Source organism: Camelus ferus, chromosome 31 (assembly GCF_009834535.1).
Source record: "Camelus ferus isolate YT-003-E chromosome 31, BCGSAC_Cfer_1.0, whole genome shotgun sequence".
NCBI classification, from domain to species: Eukaryota; Metazoa; Chordata; class Mammalia; order Artiodactyla; family Camelidae; genus Camelus; species Camelus ferus.
Window position 1 is genome coordinate 6267744 of NC_045726.1, and position 17935 is coordinate 6285678.

General features: G+C 49.1%; 1 protein-coding gene across 4 annotated transcripts in view; it reads left to right on the top strand.

Annotated features, from left to right (window-relative positions):
- GALNTL6 (polypeptide N-acetylgalactosaminyltransferase like 6) overlaps positions 1 to 17935 on the top strand; it is an 803528-nt gene that overhangs the window by 753277 nt on the left and 32316 nt on the right. For all 4 annotated transcript variants that reach the window (XM_032470884.1, XM_032470880.1, XM_032470881.1 and 1 more), the window contains one exon: positions 6843 to 7064. In XM_032470884.1, the coding sequence (XP_032326775.1) occupies positions 6843 to 7064 (222 nt within the window). The remainder of the gene's footprint in view (positions 1 to 6842; positions 7065 to 17935) is intronic.

Genomic DNA, 17935 nt, shown 5'->3' on the forward strand with positions numbered 1-17935 from the left:
GACCGAAAACAAGACTTGAATTCTAAAGGCCTGGAACACAGGGTGGAATGTGTTAAGTGAGTTAATAAATATTCAGGCGACACAGAGAAGGGAGAGATTCGTACTAGTTTGGGTTCAACAGGGGAACGCGCTGTTACACGAAGAACCACGGGGGGGATGTGAAAATGGGGGGCCATCCATGTCTCTGCACAGAATCACAGGTTTTATTTCATTTGTATGAAAGTTCTGTAGCTTTTAAAAATAGAGAAATAAGAAATCTTTCATTTACTTTCTATCCCAAAAATATAAATAAATGTCTTCCTCTGCCCCAGTAGCTGTCTTCCTCTAACTGATACGGGAGGCCTGGGCTGGGTCCAGCCCCAGCAGGTGGAAACCTCCGGGCCCAGCTTAAGTGGGATGAGGCCCTCCCTCCCCATCCTCACCCCGCCTCCTTTGTTCCCCGCTCGGAGCCGGGATGGAGCCCAGCCCGGCTGTGCAGAGACAGAGGCTCCATCTGCTGCTTTTCAGACTGAGGTTAACAGTGAGCCCTACGTGGTCCACTCCAGCCGTGCTGAGCCCTCACCTCCAGCCACCAATTAGCACTGCTATTATCTGAAGCCAGCTGCTGCCCGCTGCCTGCTTCATGGACAGAGGGCCAGCAGGACTGCACTGGTTCACAACAGGAAAACAGTGCATTTGGGGAGCGTGTTCAGATCGACCGTGTGTCATAGCAGGCTTCTCTGCAGAGAGCTTGAAGCTTCTCTGGAGTCATTTCCACAGAAGCAAAGCACTGAGTACATATTGGCAATAGCATCGAGATACGCTAGCCACGTAATGAGTTTTAAAACACTCATGGAACACATGCTACATGCATATTATAGATAACAGGGTAGGGCTGCCAGATTTAAGCAAGTACAGGGCGCCCAGTTAAATCTGAATTTCGGATAAATGTTTCAGCAGCATAAGGAGGTTCCCTATGTAAGAAGATAAACTGAGACAAATTAAAATTTTTAAGAGTTCATGTGAGCAAAACTTGATTTGAACGAGGCAGTGCCAGATGGGACGTGGTTAGGGTGCCCCCCCCCACCAACACACCCCCCCCCCCCAGGAGCTGGGGAGACACTTACACGCGGTAGAGAAAGAGCAGGAGCCAAGAAAGGAAGTGACCGAAGCTGGCGGGGTGTCTGGGACCGGCTGGCCCTAGCGTTTGAGCTTGCTCCCTGGAGGCATTTGCTAAAGGCTGTGTTTTGGTTTGCTCACAGAGGCCACCAAGGCATTAGGGGCATCTCGGTCTGGAGGCCTCCTTGTCTGGCTAACAAGGAGCAGCAGTGAACAGGGCAGATCTCCCACTCAGTGTCACGCAGCAGAATGAAGCTGAAGAGGGCGGTGAGGGACCTCTTGCGGAACCCCTTCAACAGAGGGCCACCGCTACACCAAAGAGAGTCCGGTGGGCCTAATTCAAGAGCTGGCTATTCACAAAAAAGAATGAAACAATGCCATTTGCAGCAACGTGGATGGACCTGGAGGTTCTCATACTAAGAAGTGAAGTAGGTCAGATGGAGAAAGGCAAACATCATATGATATCACTTATATGTGGAACCTAAAAAAAATGACACAAACCAACTTACTGACAAAACAGAAAGAGACTCACAGACATAGAAAACAAACGTATGGTTACAGGGGCGGGGAGGAGGGAGGGAGGGATAAACTGGGAGTTTGGGATTGGCTGATACAAACTCCTATGTACAGAAGAGACAAAGAACAAGCTCCCGCTGTGTAGCACAGGGAATATTCAGTAGCTTGCAGTAACTTGTAATGAAAAGGAGCATGAGAAAAATGTGTTTTGTATGAAAGTATGAAAAACAGTAGGAAAAAAACTGAATCACTGTGCTGTACACCAGAAACTAATACAACATTGTACACCCAGAAAATGCATCTATTTATTTAATTACTTAAACTAAACTAAGCTAGAAAGAAAGAAAGGAAGAAAGAAAAAAGAAAACAAATTTATGGTTACCAAAGGGGAAGGGGGATGGTGGGATAAATTAGGAGTTTGGGATTAACAGATACACAATATTACATATAAAATAGATAAACAACAAGGTCCTACTGTATAGCACAGGGAACTATATTCAATAGCTCGCAATAACCTATATAATTATATAACTGAATCACTATGCTGTGCACCAGAAACAAACACAACATTGTAAATCAACTACACTTCAATTAAAAAAAAAAAAAACACCCAAGTCAGTTTCTTCCAGGGGAATTACCTCTGTTTAGCAAAACGCCAGGAGAGGACATGTTGCTATGGGAAGGAAAGGCCTCAGTGCTTGGACAGGATAATCGGAGACAGACAGTGAGGAAGCTGACTTGCCTGTCATGAAAAGGGGGATGGAATGTACAGCCTTACAAAGGAGACACAAGAGGGAAATTTTTAGGACAGCACATGGCAGGAGGCCAGAGGACAGGGGGGAAATTTAGTCCCGGATGAAATTTTCTGTGGGGTTGAAGAACATGGAAGAACTCAGAGCTTCCATCTCACTGTTGTCAGCTCCGTCTCTGCCACTGACCTCACCTCTTCCAGGTCCCGGCCTCGCCCAAGTACCTGAGCCGTGTCTGGGAGGTGGGGGGCAGCAGGGTGGGCCCAGCTCAGCTCTGCCCAACTAGGGCGGCGGGCGAGCCCAGGCAGGACACCAAAGTGCAGGATGTGAACCCACACCCCTCGGAAGCCACACAACTCAAGGTCGGCAGGCAGGCATGTGTCCTTTGGGGTTGAGGCAATTTCATTTAAATCTCATAAAACAGGAACCCCAGCTCCGCACATCTAAGACAAGCTTCATAGCCAACCTCTGATTGTTTGGGAGAGAAGGCCTGTGTGTCCATATTCTCCTCTTCCCTCTTCGTAACCACTGTTCAGGACATCTTAGCACCATCACCAACGGTCACTGAACCTCAGGAGAGATGGGCCAGCTCACACTGGCTTACTTTTCTCTTTGTCACCATCTGGAGCAAGAGATGGTATCGGGGTGTCTCAGTTTCCCGATTCTGTCCACGTGTGCCCAGCAATGGGCGTCTAAGCGAGAGAAACACTGCTCTCTTCCTGTTGCCTCCATGTATGTGACTGTGTACATACGTGCTCCTCCGTAAATACTCCAATGAACTCAAAAGTGGATTGATTATTCTGCCTCCTGCAGCAGGTAAATCTCCTCTACAGCCTGTGGAAGACCAATGAAATGCTTCTTGCAACAGCTCATGATACTTCCCCAAACTAAGTGCTAATTCATAACGACAGGGGCAAATTCACACAGTGCGTTTATTCCCGGAACAGCGCCTTCAGAATGGCATTATCTGGCCACTCACCTGGGCTCTGCCAGGAGTGACGACTATTCCTCGACTATAATAATAATAAAAAAGAAAGTTTCCTCCTGGCGGGAAATTCCAGAGAACAGAGCTTCTATACTGGAGGATGTCTGCCGAGTCCTCGGAACACGAGAGGACAGTCAGGATTTGTACGTATGTCTAAATGTTTACACGACACTCATTGCTGGAGTGACACTGGCAATTCGTGTTTGCAAGTAGTGTGCTGGTTCTCTGTTCCCAGCTGTAGAAAAGCTACCCCCAAAAAGGCTCGCAAAAAGGCTCGACGCTTTGACATTATCCGTGGAATGTGTCTGTGATCCTGCTGCGTTCTTCGGAGTGTTTGGGGAATCAGCAAACCTAACGTACAACCAAGTATTTCAATCTGACAAGGACGTGATCATTCCAAAGCCACCCGCCTGGCTCCCAGGTTCGCTGCACTGCAGCTGCCCTGACGGTGCCGACCGTCTTCCAGCCTGCCCCTTCCTGCCCCTTCCACTTAGCTGTGTTCCTTATTCTACAAACACGCAACATAACCCTTCCAGACATTTCCAATTGAATGCATCTGCACTGGTCAGTTCTTCTTTGAGTTTTCACAATAATTCCTATTTCTATTTGAAAAACCCAAAGCAACACATATGTACCCTCTAGCAACAGTGCTTTTGAAAATACTGTTTCTATTTCAGTGCCTTTATCAATAGATACATGCCCACACTAGGAGTTTGTTCACATTCATTTTATAAACAATCTTTTATTAACTCAAAAGTCAGTCTGCCCAGATGAGCACACACATGTGCTTGGGCCTTTTAATTGAAAAACAAAAACAAAAACAAAAGCCTACTTCTAACTTCATGGCATTTACAGTCTAAAAGTGCTTATTTACCAAAGTCAAAATAGATTTCTTTGCAACGAATCTTTCTTGCAAGCTATCAGAATTTTTAAGGCATGTCTCGGCTTAATGAATCACTCTCATTATTCCTGGGTAATTTACCTCTTCACCTCTGCTTTTTTGTTATTTTTTTTTTTTGCCTTTATTCATTTTTGTTTATTAGAGAAGCACAAAGCAGGTGAAAATTAAATATTTTCACTTTACATGATAATTGGAGTTTAGGATAAAGGTTGAAACTACAACCCCAAATCTAATTTGAATATAAATAAAGTTTTAATGTTATCGATTCATTTTTTCCCATTCTACCTTTGAGCCTTGTTGCTAATCATTAAAATGGTCTGTCCAAGGACACACGAAAGTAGAATGCATTCCATCCAGCACGTTTATTGTAATGAGGGATAAATGGTACGTTGATACTGAAGACTCACACTGGGATGTGACATGCTTGATGCCAGGACAGAGCTCCAAACATCACGTTTCCTTTTCCTTCCCGGAACAAATCAGGCAGCTTAGAGTCTGGGCAAGGGCTGGGCGATTTACACAACAACATCAACTCGGATCATCGGTCAGAGTCACCTGGAGTCAGACGGGTGGAAGGTGTGAGCGTCAGGCGATGCCAATGGGATGTCAGGCAGCACCAGGATGGCAGAGGATGATCCCTCAGAGGGCAGTTCTCACACTCATGCAAGGAACCTTAGAAAGGAAGAAACCCGGAGGCAGCTGGGAAGTCAGAGCAGCCTCACAGCACCGTCTTTTCTGCATCTTGCTGGATACTGAGCCCCACTCGTGCTAACCAAGGAGCCCATGGAGGATGGGGGTGGGGATGAAGTCAGACAGGAGGGAGGCCCCCCAGGGACACTGTTGGAGGGGTTGTGGGAAGACAAGAAAACGGTACAATTCCATCAGGAATCGGGTATCTGGAGACTGTCTTCAAATCCAGCTGACCTTGAAGCATGGTTTCAGGCCCTATTTAGGACTCTGTACCCATGTTTAAGATAACGCGATTTTCCTAAACATCACTGGTTTTTACTGTAGTCACTTATGTCTTGGTCTTATAAGAGCTTCGGGCCATTCCTTTATCCAGTGCAAAGCTGGAAAGGGGCCATGTTCACACCAATGGGGCACTTAAAATAAGGACTCTGATAAACTTGTTTACAAAACAGAAACAGACTCACAGAGGTAGAAAACCAACTGGTGGTAACCAGCAGGGAGAGGAGGTGGGGAGCGATAAATTGGGAGTTTGGGATTTGCGGCTGTTAACTACTATATACAAAATAGATAAACGACAAGGTCCTGTGTAGCACAGGGAACTACATTCAATACCTTTTAGTGGCCTATAATGAAAAAGAATATGAAAAGGAATAAATATATATGTGTGTGTGCGTGTATAAATCAATCACCATGCTGAACACCAGAAACACAACATTGTTAATCAACTATACTTCAATTAAAAAGAAAAAAGAAAAAAAATAAGGAATTTGAACACAGAAGAACCAGAACCAGGACCTGTGAGACACCCGCCTGTGAAGGTGGGCCACAGCTGGGCCGTCAGAACGGATGTCCTCCAGGCAAGGCAGTTCTCTCTCCACCACCGGGCACGGCGCAGTGACCACGGCACTCGGCCACAGCCCTTCTCACAGACCCCGGGGCACAAGTCAGCCCCCGGCGCCCAAGCCCAACGCAGGAGCCCCGGTTCCCGCCGCTGCACTAGTATGGTTCTACTGGTTATAATAGCTCTAAACGTCATAGAAACCTACTGTGTGCCCAGTACTATGCTAAGCCCCTGGTGCAGGGTACTTACTAAATCCCACGACCCCCCCATCGATGTAGGTACTTATCACCAGGTGTACCTTCTTCAGGTGCAGAATCTGACGAGGATAGTATGTCAGTTACTTGCTCAATTTCAAACCCGGCCAAGGCGCCGAGCGCCCTACCCTGAGCGCCCCACACTCCCCGCCCCTCAGGAACGAGCTAATCTCCGGTCTTCAACCCTCGGCCTCCTCACCCCACGGAACCGTCCGCAGAGCAGCCTGGCCACCTGGCGCTTCCTTCCCCTCCTTCACTGCGCAGGGAAGGACTATACTCCGCCGGGCCTCCGTGCTGCACAGAGTCTCCTCAGAGCACAAGGTCCTGAATGTAGCAACGCTGGGGTCCCGCCCCATCACGGCAGAGAACACTAACAGCGTGTTCGTCCACTGCTTTCCGAGATCCCTAACTGTTGCTTGAAACGGCTTAAGCCATTTGGTGCCTCAGAGCAACCTCATTTACCTCCAATTCCAACTCCTGTAGTTCTGTGTGAAAAATAAAGCATTTGTAATCAGGAAATAACAGGAGGGGTGAGGAAGTCGACAGATGGTGAGCTGGGCTTTTCTTTACCCCCCACCCCCACCCCCGATAAATTACTTACCTAACTGGCAGCTGAACCCCAAGCCTGAGGCAGCAGTGTGTGCCAGGCCTCGGGAAGTCACAGCACACCACTGGCCGGTGTGCGGAGTCAGGACAGAGCTGCCTGAGGCTAACTGCCTTCTTTCTTTGTCTTTTCTCAATTTCGAGGGCACCTGAAATTTCCCTTCCCGTGCGCAGGCCGGTAACTGAGTCTCCTTTCCGTGCACAGAACCTGAAGCGGGTGGCGGAGACCTGGATGGACGAGTTCGCCGAGTTCGTCTACCAGCGGCGCCCCGAGTACCGGCACCTGTCCACCGGGGACCTTTCGGCCCAGAAGGAGCTGCGCAGACAGCTCCAGTGCAAGGACTTCAAGTGGTTCATGGCGGCCGTGGCCTGGGACGTGCCCAAGTACTACCCTCCGGTGGAGCCCCCGCCCGCGGCCTGGGGGGAGGTGAGGAGGGCGCGGCCGGCCCGCTGGGGGCGGGGTGGGGGGGCGGGGGGGGCGTTCAGGAACCTTCCGCTCCCTTGCCCTTGGGCAAGGAGGCCAGCTTTGTGTCTCTGGTAAATGTATGTCTGGCCTCTGGGGGGATTGATGGGGAGGGGCATTCAGCTCGCCCCGAGAACTCTTGGCCCCCGTGGACCACCCCCCAACTGACTTTTTTAAAAATACACCTGGAAAATATTTTTATGTGAGATTCGTGAAATTGAAAACAGCTGTCGTGCAACTGTGTGTCTAAGCGTGACCCCATGTCCACGCTAAAATCGCTGGCTGCCCTGCGCACGTAGCCTTGTTGCCATTGGCAGGTGCAAGGACCAGGTGCCGCGGGGCGTGGCCGTTTTCCTAACCAGGTGGGACGCAGAATCAGGAAGATGCACTTTTGCTGAATACCCGGAACTGTGGCACGTGCGGGACCACATGGGTTCCTTACACCAGCACTAACCTTTCCTTCCCTCTGAGCGCATCTTTTTGGATTTCATTTCATGATGTAAAATGGGACGAACTGAAAAGCCCCAGTTTCCAAATTGAACATCTATATGTGAGCAGATAAAGGACGTTTGTGCCGGGTTCAGTTCCGTTCGTTCCCGTTACTGTGGCCTTTTCGCCTTAGGAAAGAGTGTGCTAGAGCACGGACCAAAATTGGAGAGAGCGGGTTTATCTTTTTAGCAGGATTTTTGCTTGTAGCAGGCGGCTATGGGGGAAACGCGGGCGCTGGGGGTGGGGCGGGATGCTAACGCCATCCCAGCGCTCGGGGCTTTGGGAAACAGGGAGCCGACTGTCTCACATCGTGGAGGGGCCTTCTCATGGTCGTTGTCCTTGGCTTTGTCGTGGTGAGAGGACATGCGTTTGCCTGGGTCCTGTCTGTGGCTCGCCTAAGCTTTGGAAACAGGTTGCCCCTGGGCATGGGAGGAGAGGCCCGTGCGCTAGGGCAGCGATCCTGGGTGAGCTGTCCCCCTCCCCGCAGAAAACGCGTTCAGCAGCTTACCTGGGCGCTGCTTGTTTTGCTGAGAGGTCCAAAGAGATGTCGTTCTCTACCTGACCTGGGACCTTGGGCATGAAGGGGAGAGCCAAGGCCCCCACTACACGCCCCACCTCCTAATGTTCTTCTGTGTGCACGTGGTCCCGATCCTGGGTGCTTAAGTCAGTGAGCAACTTGGTCTAATTCTTTGCATCTTAAACATGTCATTAAAGTGTCCCTAGACTATTAGAAATATTATTTTGTTCCTATTCATTTTCATTATCTACCAGGGGCTTAATTTACAGCAGCAGAAATTTAAAGTAGACCTTTCTTAGTCAAATGCATTGTAAGACATTTAAGAATTTGTTACCCAATCAGCAGGTGAGTTTCTTCCTTGGGTTTTTTGGATGTGATGTCTGGCATCTTTCTGACTTTGAAACAGGCCCGCCTTAGTCCCCAGAATCTCCCGGCGTCACCGTGGGATTCATGGCTGGATTAAAATCTCATCAACCTTTTCTCTGCCCTATGTGGAAACATCATTTATTCCAACCTGGTTACTACCTAAACTGCAACTGGTCCCATCTTCCCACATTACCTGACTAAACCATAACCCCCATTTATAAAACGTCTTGCTTGGAAACAGATTCCAAACTTCCCTAAGGCTCTGGAAAAAGACACAACTTCCCAGGAAAAAGCACAGTACGGACCGTCTGGCGGCTGGTGGGCGACACCAGTGTCTTCATCCTTACTCCTGCCAGCCTCACATCTTTATGTGGTTTGCCTGTGCCCTGGGGACACTTAAGATCATTGTTCTCGGTCTAAACAATCAGACACTGAGAAGACAGGACTTTTTTTCTTTTTTTCTAATATAATGGCAAGTTTCTTTCTCCAAATCTTCAGAACAGCAGACAAAGGAAGGTCATATTTCAGGTACAGGGAAAGAAGAAAATGGGTAAATAGTTCAAGGGCCAGTTACACCCAGTTACATCTGCTCAGTGCAGGGGTGGGACTTGGCAAGAGTGACGGCAGGAGGGAGGGGGGAGACCCACACACACCGGGGTGTGGACTGGTAAACCGTCACGAAACGTATCTGTTTCCCTCCCAAGCAGACCAGGTCCCTGAGGGCAGAAGTGATGCCTGGACACTGAACGCAGAAGGCAAGTGAAGTGTTTGGAACGCGGCTTAATCCAAGTGAAATGATGAACAGGGCAGACCGTCTTCTAACTTTATACTCGGTAATAACCACCTGCTTCTCAGCGGTGGATAAAAATGACTAAATGTGCAGCATATTTCTACGGACCGTGTGATCGCTGAAAAAAACTCCAACTTTTCACCGGTGTTTTTCTTTTCCCTTTGACGGTGGCTTTTGTTTGTTACTCTTTTATTTTGGAACAATTTTAAATGTACAGAAGAGTTGCAAACAAAGTAAAGAAAGCTGACACACACCTTTCACCCTGTTCCTTCTAATCGTAACATCTTGTGTTTGCCACGCTGCCCGTAGTGTATCTGAACTCACTGGTTAGTACTGGGACCACACTATTAACTGAACTGCAGACTTTATTCAGATTTCACTCGTTTTTTCCACTAATGTCCCTTTTCTGTGGCAGGATCCAATCTAGTGCATGAAAGAGCTGTTTCGGCGCCTATAAGCTTTAAATGAATTGTTACAATAGGCCAGGCTCCTGCATAAACGTAGTCAGTCACTTGCTATTTTGGTAAGGAAAGTGCGAAGGGAAACACAGGCTGTGTGGTTTTTTTTAAAAGCAGTTATAGGAAGGAACCACAAACCTCCAGCAACGAAAACACGAGAATCCTTTATGGGAAAGCTGTGCCAAGAAGCAGGGCAGCTGGCTGTTCCATGCACTTGACCTTGGAGCGGTTTTCCACCTGCTTCTCTGTGCCAGCCTGCTTCTGGGTAAGCAGTGAAGAGCTCTGGCAGTTTTGGGCTCTGGTAGTTGGAATCCAGCTTTTGAAGGATCCATCACAGACCAGAATCAGCCCGTAAACTAACTGCTGCTCGTTTCCCTGACCAATTCAGCAGGTTCTGGGGGGTGTCAGTGGGCTTTTGGGGGTGTCCCCTGACTCATCGCTCTGTTCCTGCCCTCCCTGTCCAGCTCATCCCAACATGGTCCGCTTAAAACAGGAGATCAGCCCACTGCTGCCCCACTCAGAAACTTTCAATGGATACCAGTTCTCTCAGGGCAAAAATCAAAGTCCTGACCCATACTGTAGATGACCTGACCTGTCCCCTCCATCCTCATCTCTTACTGTCCTTGGACCTGGCTTCCTCTTCTCTGAGCTCGCTGGCCTCAGCACGGCTCCCGACATCCAGGCTCCAGCCCACCGCAGGGCCTTGTCGCCTGCTGTTCCTCTCTGCGAAGCCATTGCCTGGCATGAGGTCTGCTAGTTGGTCAGTTTCTGGGAAAGGTGGCCCGTCCGTGAGACCCGTTATAGAGAGAAACCATTGTCACAGGACCGTCTCAGCAGGGGCTTAACTCTCTAGATCAACCCCTGAAACAGGAAGGACAAGTCAGTTTTTCTCGGTCTCGTTTGAGACCCAAATCATGCAGAGCCAGCGACATACACGCCAAGCCTTTCTGCCAGAACTGCACACCAGCTGGCAGCAGACAGCTTCGCTCCAGATCCCCACGTTCAGATGCTGCCGTTCTACCGGAAATAATGAAAAAACAGATGGTGTGGATGCTAGAAATGAAGAGCTAAATTTTCGGCAACATTCTTGTTTTGAAAGATACTGGGATTTCCGATGCTAAAAGCATGGCAGCAGGATGGTTTTGTTAAATCATAAAAGGCAGACAAAACATACAGAATAGCAAAAGAAAACACACACAACCTGGATATGATCTTACCTAAAACTGAGGACAAAGACCCCTTCCCCAGGAGCCCCAGAGCAGGGGTTAGTGTCCCCAGTCCCCCAGGCGGCAGCAGGTCTTGTGTGGGAGTCCGCAGAGATGAGGAGGTTGTCGGCGGAGATGAGGAGGTTGGTAGGAAGGAAAGGTGAGGAGTGCTGACAGTTCTACAAGTGCAACTCAGAAATCAGCAGACATTCACCCCAAAAGGAGCCAATCCGTCAAAGAACAGAACTAAAGCAATCAAACCTGAAATTACAATGAAATTCAAAGACCACGTAACTGCAGATGTGAAGCGGGGCGTGAGGCAGGGCTTCTCACGTGCACACCAGCCTCCCTGAGGGCACAGCCCTGCCCTCACCCACCCAGAGCCACGGGAAAGCACTACCTGTCTTTGAGCACCACAGCAGCACCACGTTTACCTAAAGGTTAGCAGAAGGATAACACTGTGTGGCAGATAACACTGATATGAAATGGACCTGTTAGAGAACAGTGCACAATGTGTAACATTTTTAAATGGAAAGATTTCTTCCAGAAGGTGGGGTATTTCAGTCCAAGACTGCCAGCCCCCCAGATACACGTGCATCTGCTATCAGCCCAGTCCAGGGGGAAAGATTTGCAGGCTACCAGCCTGAGGAAAAGGCTGGACGGAAGAAACTTACCCTCCTCTTTGAAGATCCAGAAGCTCTTTGGGGGCGCCCACAATGATCAGATCCCAAGAGACTGATTCTTCCCAATTGAAATGCACAGAGGCTGAGAACGGCACCGAAACGGCCACCATGAATTGTCAATGAAAACAGTATTTGTCGCAAGGCTCAGAAACCTATCTGTGAGTAACATTAGCACACCTGGCCTCGAACGCTACGCAGGCATCAAACGTGCATTGGAAACCGCTCTATTGATTTTCCATGATAGATCACCACAGTCAAGGGGAACGGAAAAAATGGGAAATCCATGCCATCGGCAAACGCTCTCCATGCAAGCAAAAGACGCAGGAGTCAGAACTTTGTTTGATGAACTTGCCGTCGGAACAAAGGCTACGAGGATATTTAACCCATCAGGGACGCCGATGGGTTTGGTTTGCCGGAAAGAGTCACACTAACCTTCCACACCAGCTCTCTCCCGGGGACACCCTGCGGCGGAGACTGCGAATATTCGCAGTAGGTGGTTGCCCTGGGCAGCAAGTGCCAACATCCACCTTGCAGGCACCTTTTCTGTCCTTCTGTGACTGATGACCTCTTCTCAGCATATTCTTTCTTTTTTCGAGTGATCCCTTGAGTGGGTCGCTGTGGAGTTTTGCTGGCTCTCCTGTCTCCTCCATGGGCCCTTACGTACCATTACCTGACCAGTCACGTGTTGACTTTCCTTCATCTGGTTCCACCCGCCAGCACCGTAGTCACCCCAGGGGGTGAACTGTGTGCCACACAAGACAGAGTTTCGCGTCCACGTGGCTTAAGGGCTCGTGAGCTGTAGTCTGGGTGAGCCATTGCCATCATGTTGAGGGGCAGGCACCTTACTCACTGGCAGTGTGTGGACCAGATCCTAGAGCTCTGGAAACCCGCTCCACTGCTCAGAACAACTTCTGTTGAGACCACATCTCCACAAACACAAAAGGCCGTGACAGAACTTCCGTGCTCCGGTGTTGCCAGGGACTAGCCTGTGCACCCCCCAAAAAACAGCAAAGCCACACGCACCCATCAGATGAACAGGCTACCTGATGTAAGTGCGTACCAGTGAGCCCATCGCGTGCACACTGCAGCAGCTTCCAAGTTAGAATAGGAGGTCGTTAACAAAGTGTGAAACACCCCCCAGCTTCCCTCATTCATTTATTCTGCAAACCCGACTGAGCTCGCTCGGCCGCACGTGAAGCTCCTTGTGCCCTGCTGTGACAAACACAAGGATAATAGGAAAACACCCTCCTGTTTCTCACAGTTCCCAGCACACCCTCAGTTCTGCCCAGCTCCCGGGCACCTCCTGTTCGTTCAGATTCCACAGAGGCCCTAGTAAGCACAAGTCTCCTCTAATTTCCACTGCAGAGCAAAGGAATTCACACCTTTTGTGACCTGCTGTTACCTCCAGACCCCTTAGCATGGCTTCTTCTCTTTCATGGATTTACAAAAAGCAAAAGCAACTTCCCCCATCAGCATCACATAAGCACTGTATTTTTTCTTGTGAAATATACATAATATATAATTTACCTTTTAGCCATTTTTAAGTGTACAGTTCAGTGGCATCAAATACATTCATATCGCTGTGTAATCATCACCATGGTCCATCTCCAGAACTTTTTCATCACCCCAAACTGAAACTCTGCCCCCTTTAAGCAGCTCCCCACTCCTGCCTCCCCCCAGGCCCTGGCGATCCCTATTCTACTTCTGGTTTCTGTAGATTTAACTCTTTCAGGTCACTCAGATAACTAGAACCACACAATGTCTGTCCTTCTGGGGCTGACTTTTTCCACTTAGTGCAATGTCTTCAAGGTTTATCCATGTTACAGTATGTATCGGAACTTCATCCTTTTTTAAGGCTAAGTAATATTCCATTGTACATACATACCACGTTTTGTTTACCCATTCATCCATTAATGGAAACTTGGGTTGTTTCCACATTTTGGTCATTGTGAATGATGCTGCTACAAAGGTGGGGTGTACATTACAGTGAGGTTTGAAATCAGGAAGTGTGGCTTCTCCAACTTTGTTCTTCTTTTTCAAGATTGTGTTGGCTATTCAAGGTCTCTTGAGATTTTATATGAATTTAAGGATTGATTTTTTTGTTTTTGCAAGAAAGAAATTGTTGAGATTTTGATAGGGGTCACACTGAACCTGCAGATCACTTTACATAGCATTAACAATACTGTCTTCCAATCTATGAACACAGGGTATCTTTCCATTTATTTTTATTTTCCTTAATTTCTTTCATCATGTGTAATATTTTAGCCAAGTACATCCATGGGAGCTCTGCCCTTCTGCCCAGGCTGGTCCCAGCTACAGCTCAGTGGGCTTCCCAGGCTCCCCCAAGCCCCTCCTCTTCTGTCCCCACAGCACAGTCTACATGGAGCATCTCACCCTGGCATGCAAGGAGGGACACTGGAGGTTGGCTCTGTTGTTTCTGTGTGTGAGTCAATGTCATAGTTCCTCTAGAACTGAGACTGTTACCAAACTAGGTCCTGACCTCTCAGTGAGGTGCCAGTCAGCACATGGGACAGCTGTCCCTCTGACTGAGGGTTTGCTGAGGGGGGCGCTGAGGGCCAGGCTTTCACAGCTTCTTAAGACCCTCATGTAAGAGCTGGAAACCCAAGTCTACCACTGACTTGCCGTAACCTGTCCATGCCTTGTGTAACAGGCTGAGTGATGGCCAGCACAAAGGTATGTCCACATCCTCATCCCGAGAGTCTGTGACTGTGACTGTCTTTGGAAAGGGGGGGTCTTTGTGGATGGAATTAAATTAAGGATCTCAAGATGAGATCATCCTGGACTATCTAGGTGGACCCTAAATCCAGTTACAAGTGTCCTTGGAAGAGACACACACAGAGGAGAGAAGGCCATGTGAGGACAGAGGCAGAGATGGGAGGAGGAGCCACCAGCTAAGGAATGTCGGCATTCCCCAGGAGCTGGAAGGAGCGAGGGGTGATGTCTCCCCTGGAGCCCTGGGAGGGAGCCCAGCCCAGCCAGCACCTCGATTCTGGACTCCTGGCCTCCAAAACTGTGAGAGGATGCATTTCAGTTGTTTTAAGCCACCTGGTTTGTGGTCATTTATTACAGCAGCTACAGGAAACTAATACGCCTTGGTTTCCTCATCGCAAAATAGAAATATAATAGTAACTACTTCCTGGAGCTGTTGTGATGGTTACATCAAAAAGTCCAAGGAAAGCACCTAGCAGAGGGCCTGGCACAGCAAGCCCTCCGTGGAACGCTGACTGTTATCATCTGCTGCCATGGAAACCCCGGTGTGCACTGCAAGTGGATGCAGGAGGCAACACATTACTTACATCGTAAGACAGGCAGTGGTCCACGTGAAATGCTGCTTTTGCAGGAGACAGCTCTCCATTGGTTTTTTGCTTGTTTGTTTGTTTTTTTAGCAAAAATGACATGCATTCCAAAGAGCACATTCTCGGTTCTCGTGTGTCCATGTGTCGGGGGAGGGGAGGCTCTACACGTGAGCACAGGCCACCTGGGCTATTCTGTATCTGTGCACAAGTACCTTTTTCAGGATAGCCCACAGCTTTCACCTGATTCCCGAAGGGAAGTTTAAAATCACTTACAAAATAGAATAATACTGAAAGCCTTGAATGAAAAGATTAAGGCCAGGCTCAAAACATAAACCAAGCAAGCATCATATTCAGCTGGAGGGCCACCTGTGGCTCAGAAAGTCATTTCTGGAGCTTTGCCTGTGACCTGATTCCAGCAACAGGAGATGAGTCAGGGTCTGGGGAAGGGGTTTGAGGGGTGAGTGGCTTTGAGACCCCAGCAGTCTCCTGAATCGGCCCGGCACGTGTGCAGTGACAGAACGCGAGCACTGAGTGCATCCAACCGAAAGGTCGAGCAAGAAATTACTTTGAGATCATTTGAAAAATTCAATGCTTAGTGAAGCCTCTTTGTAAAACCCTAAAGTTAACTGCAAGAATAATAATGAACAACTGTCACCCTGACCCCCCTCAGCCATCAGCAGAGAAACTAGCTAGAAACACAGTTAACCTTGTTCTTCATTTAAAAGGCAGTCATTGACCAAGTACTATATGTTATGGACTGAATTGTGCACCCCCTCATCTGGGCAAATTAATAATTTGAAGCCTTAACCCTTCAACAGTGTCACTATATTTGTAAAGAGGGCCATTGAGGAGGTAATTAAAGTTACAGGAGGTCATGAGGGTGGGGCCCTAATACCATGGGACTCGTGTCTTCAGAAGAAGAGGAAAGACGTCAGGTGCGTGTGTGCACACAGAAAAGGGCATGTGAAGATGCAGTGACAAGGCGGCCGTCTTCAAGCCAAGGAGGGAGGCCTCGGAGGAAACCAGCCCTGCTGACACCTTGATGTCAGAGTCCCAGCCCCCAGAACCGCGAGGAATGTGATGGCAGCCCTAGCTGACGGATTCACTGTACCCCAAAACCATGCCAGTGTTCAAGCACGGCTTCTCCCCAGGAGAGCCTCACTGGCTTGAGGCAAAGTGGCAGGATCCTGCAAGAAACAGAACCAGCCCCTCCCGGGCCTCCTAAAGCCACCTGGCACTAACGTGGGCCCGCCGGACCCACCTAAAACGGGCCTGGTTTGGGCTGTGCGCGGGCCCAGGCTCGCCGGACCACAGCGGGACTGAGGCGGGCTTCCGTTCAGACCTCTTCTGTCTCGTTCTGCAAGCTTTTGCCTCGTGCTCTTGTTCCGTTCTGCTCTCTTCTCAGGGAGCGATCAAGTCTCCCTCTCTCCCAGGGGAAGGATAACTTTTGGCTCCTGGACACCCACCGTTTACACCGCAACCTCACCAACCCCCAGTTAGCACCTTCTCAGAACCATCTTCCCGCTGAGCCTGTCATGAGTAACTACACTCACCGTTAAGAGGTTTGGGAGGAAGAAGCCAAGATGCTCAGATTAGGCACAAAGGTGAGATGATCACTCAGAAAGCTGACCGGGGCATCCACGCATTCTGAGATCATGACACTCATTTTTGCATAAGATGGAGCTCCAGGCAGGGTGTCACTGGTTTGAAGACAGAATAGCTGCCTTCTTTTATAGGAGATATTCATCAGGTTTCCCTATTCGTTTTGCACAAAGTTCCCTTGCTGCAGGACACGCTGACGGAACGCTGGTCAGTATGACTCAGAATTTTAAAGCAAGGCCACCAGAGCTCACTATTTCTGTTCCCCATCTGTTCGATTTTGTGTCAGGAGGTAAGAAGAAGGGTGGAAGTATCTTTTTGTTTTAACTACCACTCAGTTTTGTCTTCTGCAATACGGGAATGATATGGCTTCATAATCAAGGGTCCAGAAAGCAATAGATCAGCAAAGAAGTTATACCATGAAATATTTCACAAATCTTACAAGTTAGTATCCATAATGCAATGACATTTTTTACCTTATCTTTTCCCCCTTAAAAACCCATGTCACCTCTTTTAATATGCTGTGCTTAACGGGGATGAAATTGATGGCAGAAAATTCAGACCCTCAATGATCTTACTTGAAAATAAGGACAATTTGCTGACCTTCCTTAGAAGGAGAGCTGTTAAACTCAAGAGCGAGGTGAAGAGAAGCTCCTTCTCTGGAGGGCTCATCCACAGCGGCTCGCGGGTCTCAGGGATTGTGCCGCAATCTCGTCCAGGTCAGGGGGGCGCACCCTTCTCAGAATCAAGCCTATGACCGTGACTGCAGGTCCTCATTATCCAACGGGCCTGAACTTGACGCAAGGACTTGACACCCATTGGACAAGCTTCTACACCTGCCCACATTGCAGGGATGTGAACTGAAAGGAAGAATCACTTTTTCTAGCCCCCGTGCTGTGTGAGTCCTTCTTCAAGTACTAAAAAGTTGCTATCTTTTCAACGTCTGTGGCTTCTGCCCCCAGCCCTGGGGATAATGTCGGAAGCGGCTTTGCTGATTTACTGGAGCTGGAGCCAATCTGGGATCTACTGGCAATTCGTAGCTGAACGTGAGCCTTGGCAGGAGTGTCTATATTCATTAAGCAGCACTCCGGGAGGGTGACGGGAATATTCAGTGTCGAGGTACTGGGGGTGCACAGTGGGGTGCGCAGTGGGGGGTGTACAGTGGGACATGTGGGGATAGGTGTACAGTGGGTTGCAGTGGGGTACACACTGGGACGTGCAGGGTGGGTGCACAGTGGGGTATACAGTGGGTGTGCAGCAGGGTGTGCAGTGGGGCCGAGTCGGAGGAGAGGACTCCAGGCCACGTTCTGAGTGACGGTGCAGGAGGTGTGGTGACAAGCCCCGCGGCTTGCTGCCTAGTCCGGGGTTCCATCCCACAGTCTCGGCTGCACGGGGGCCACGCAGCTTCCAC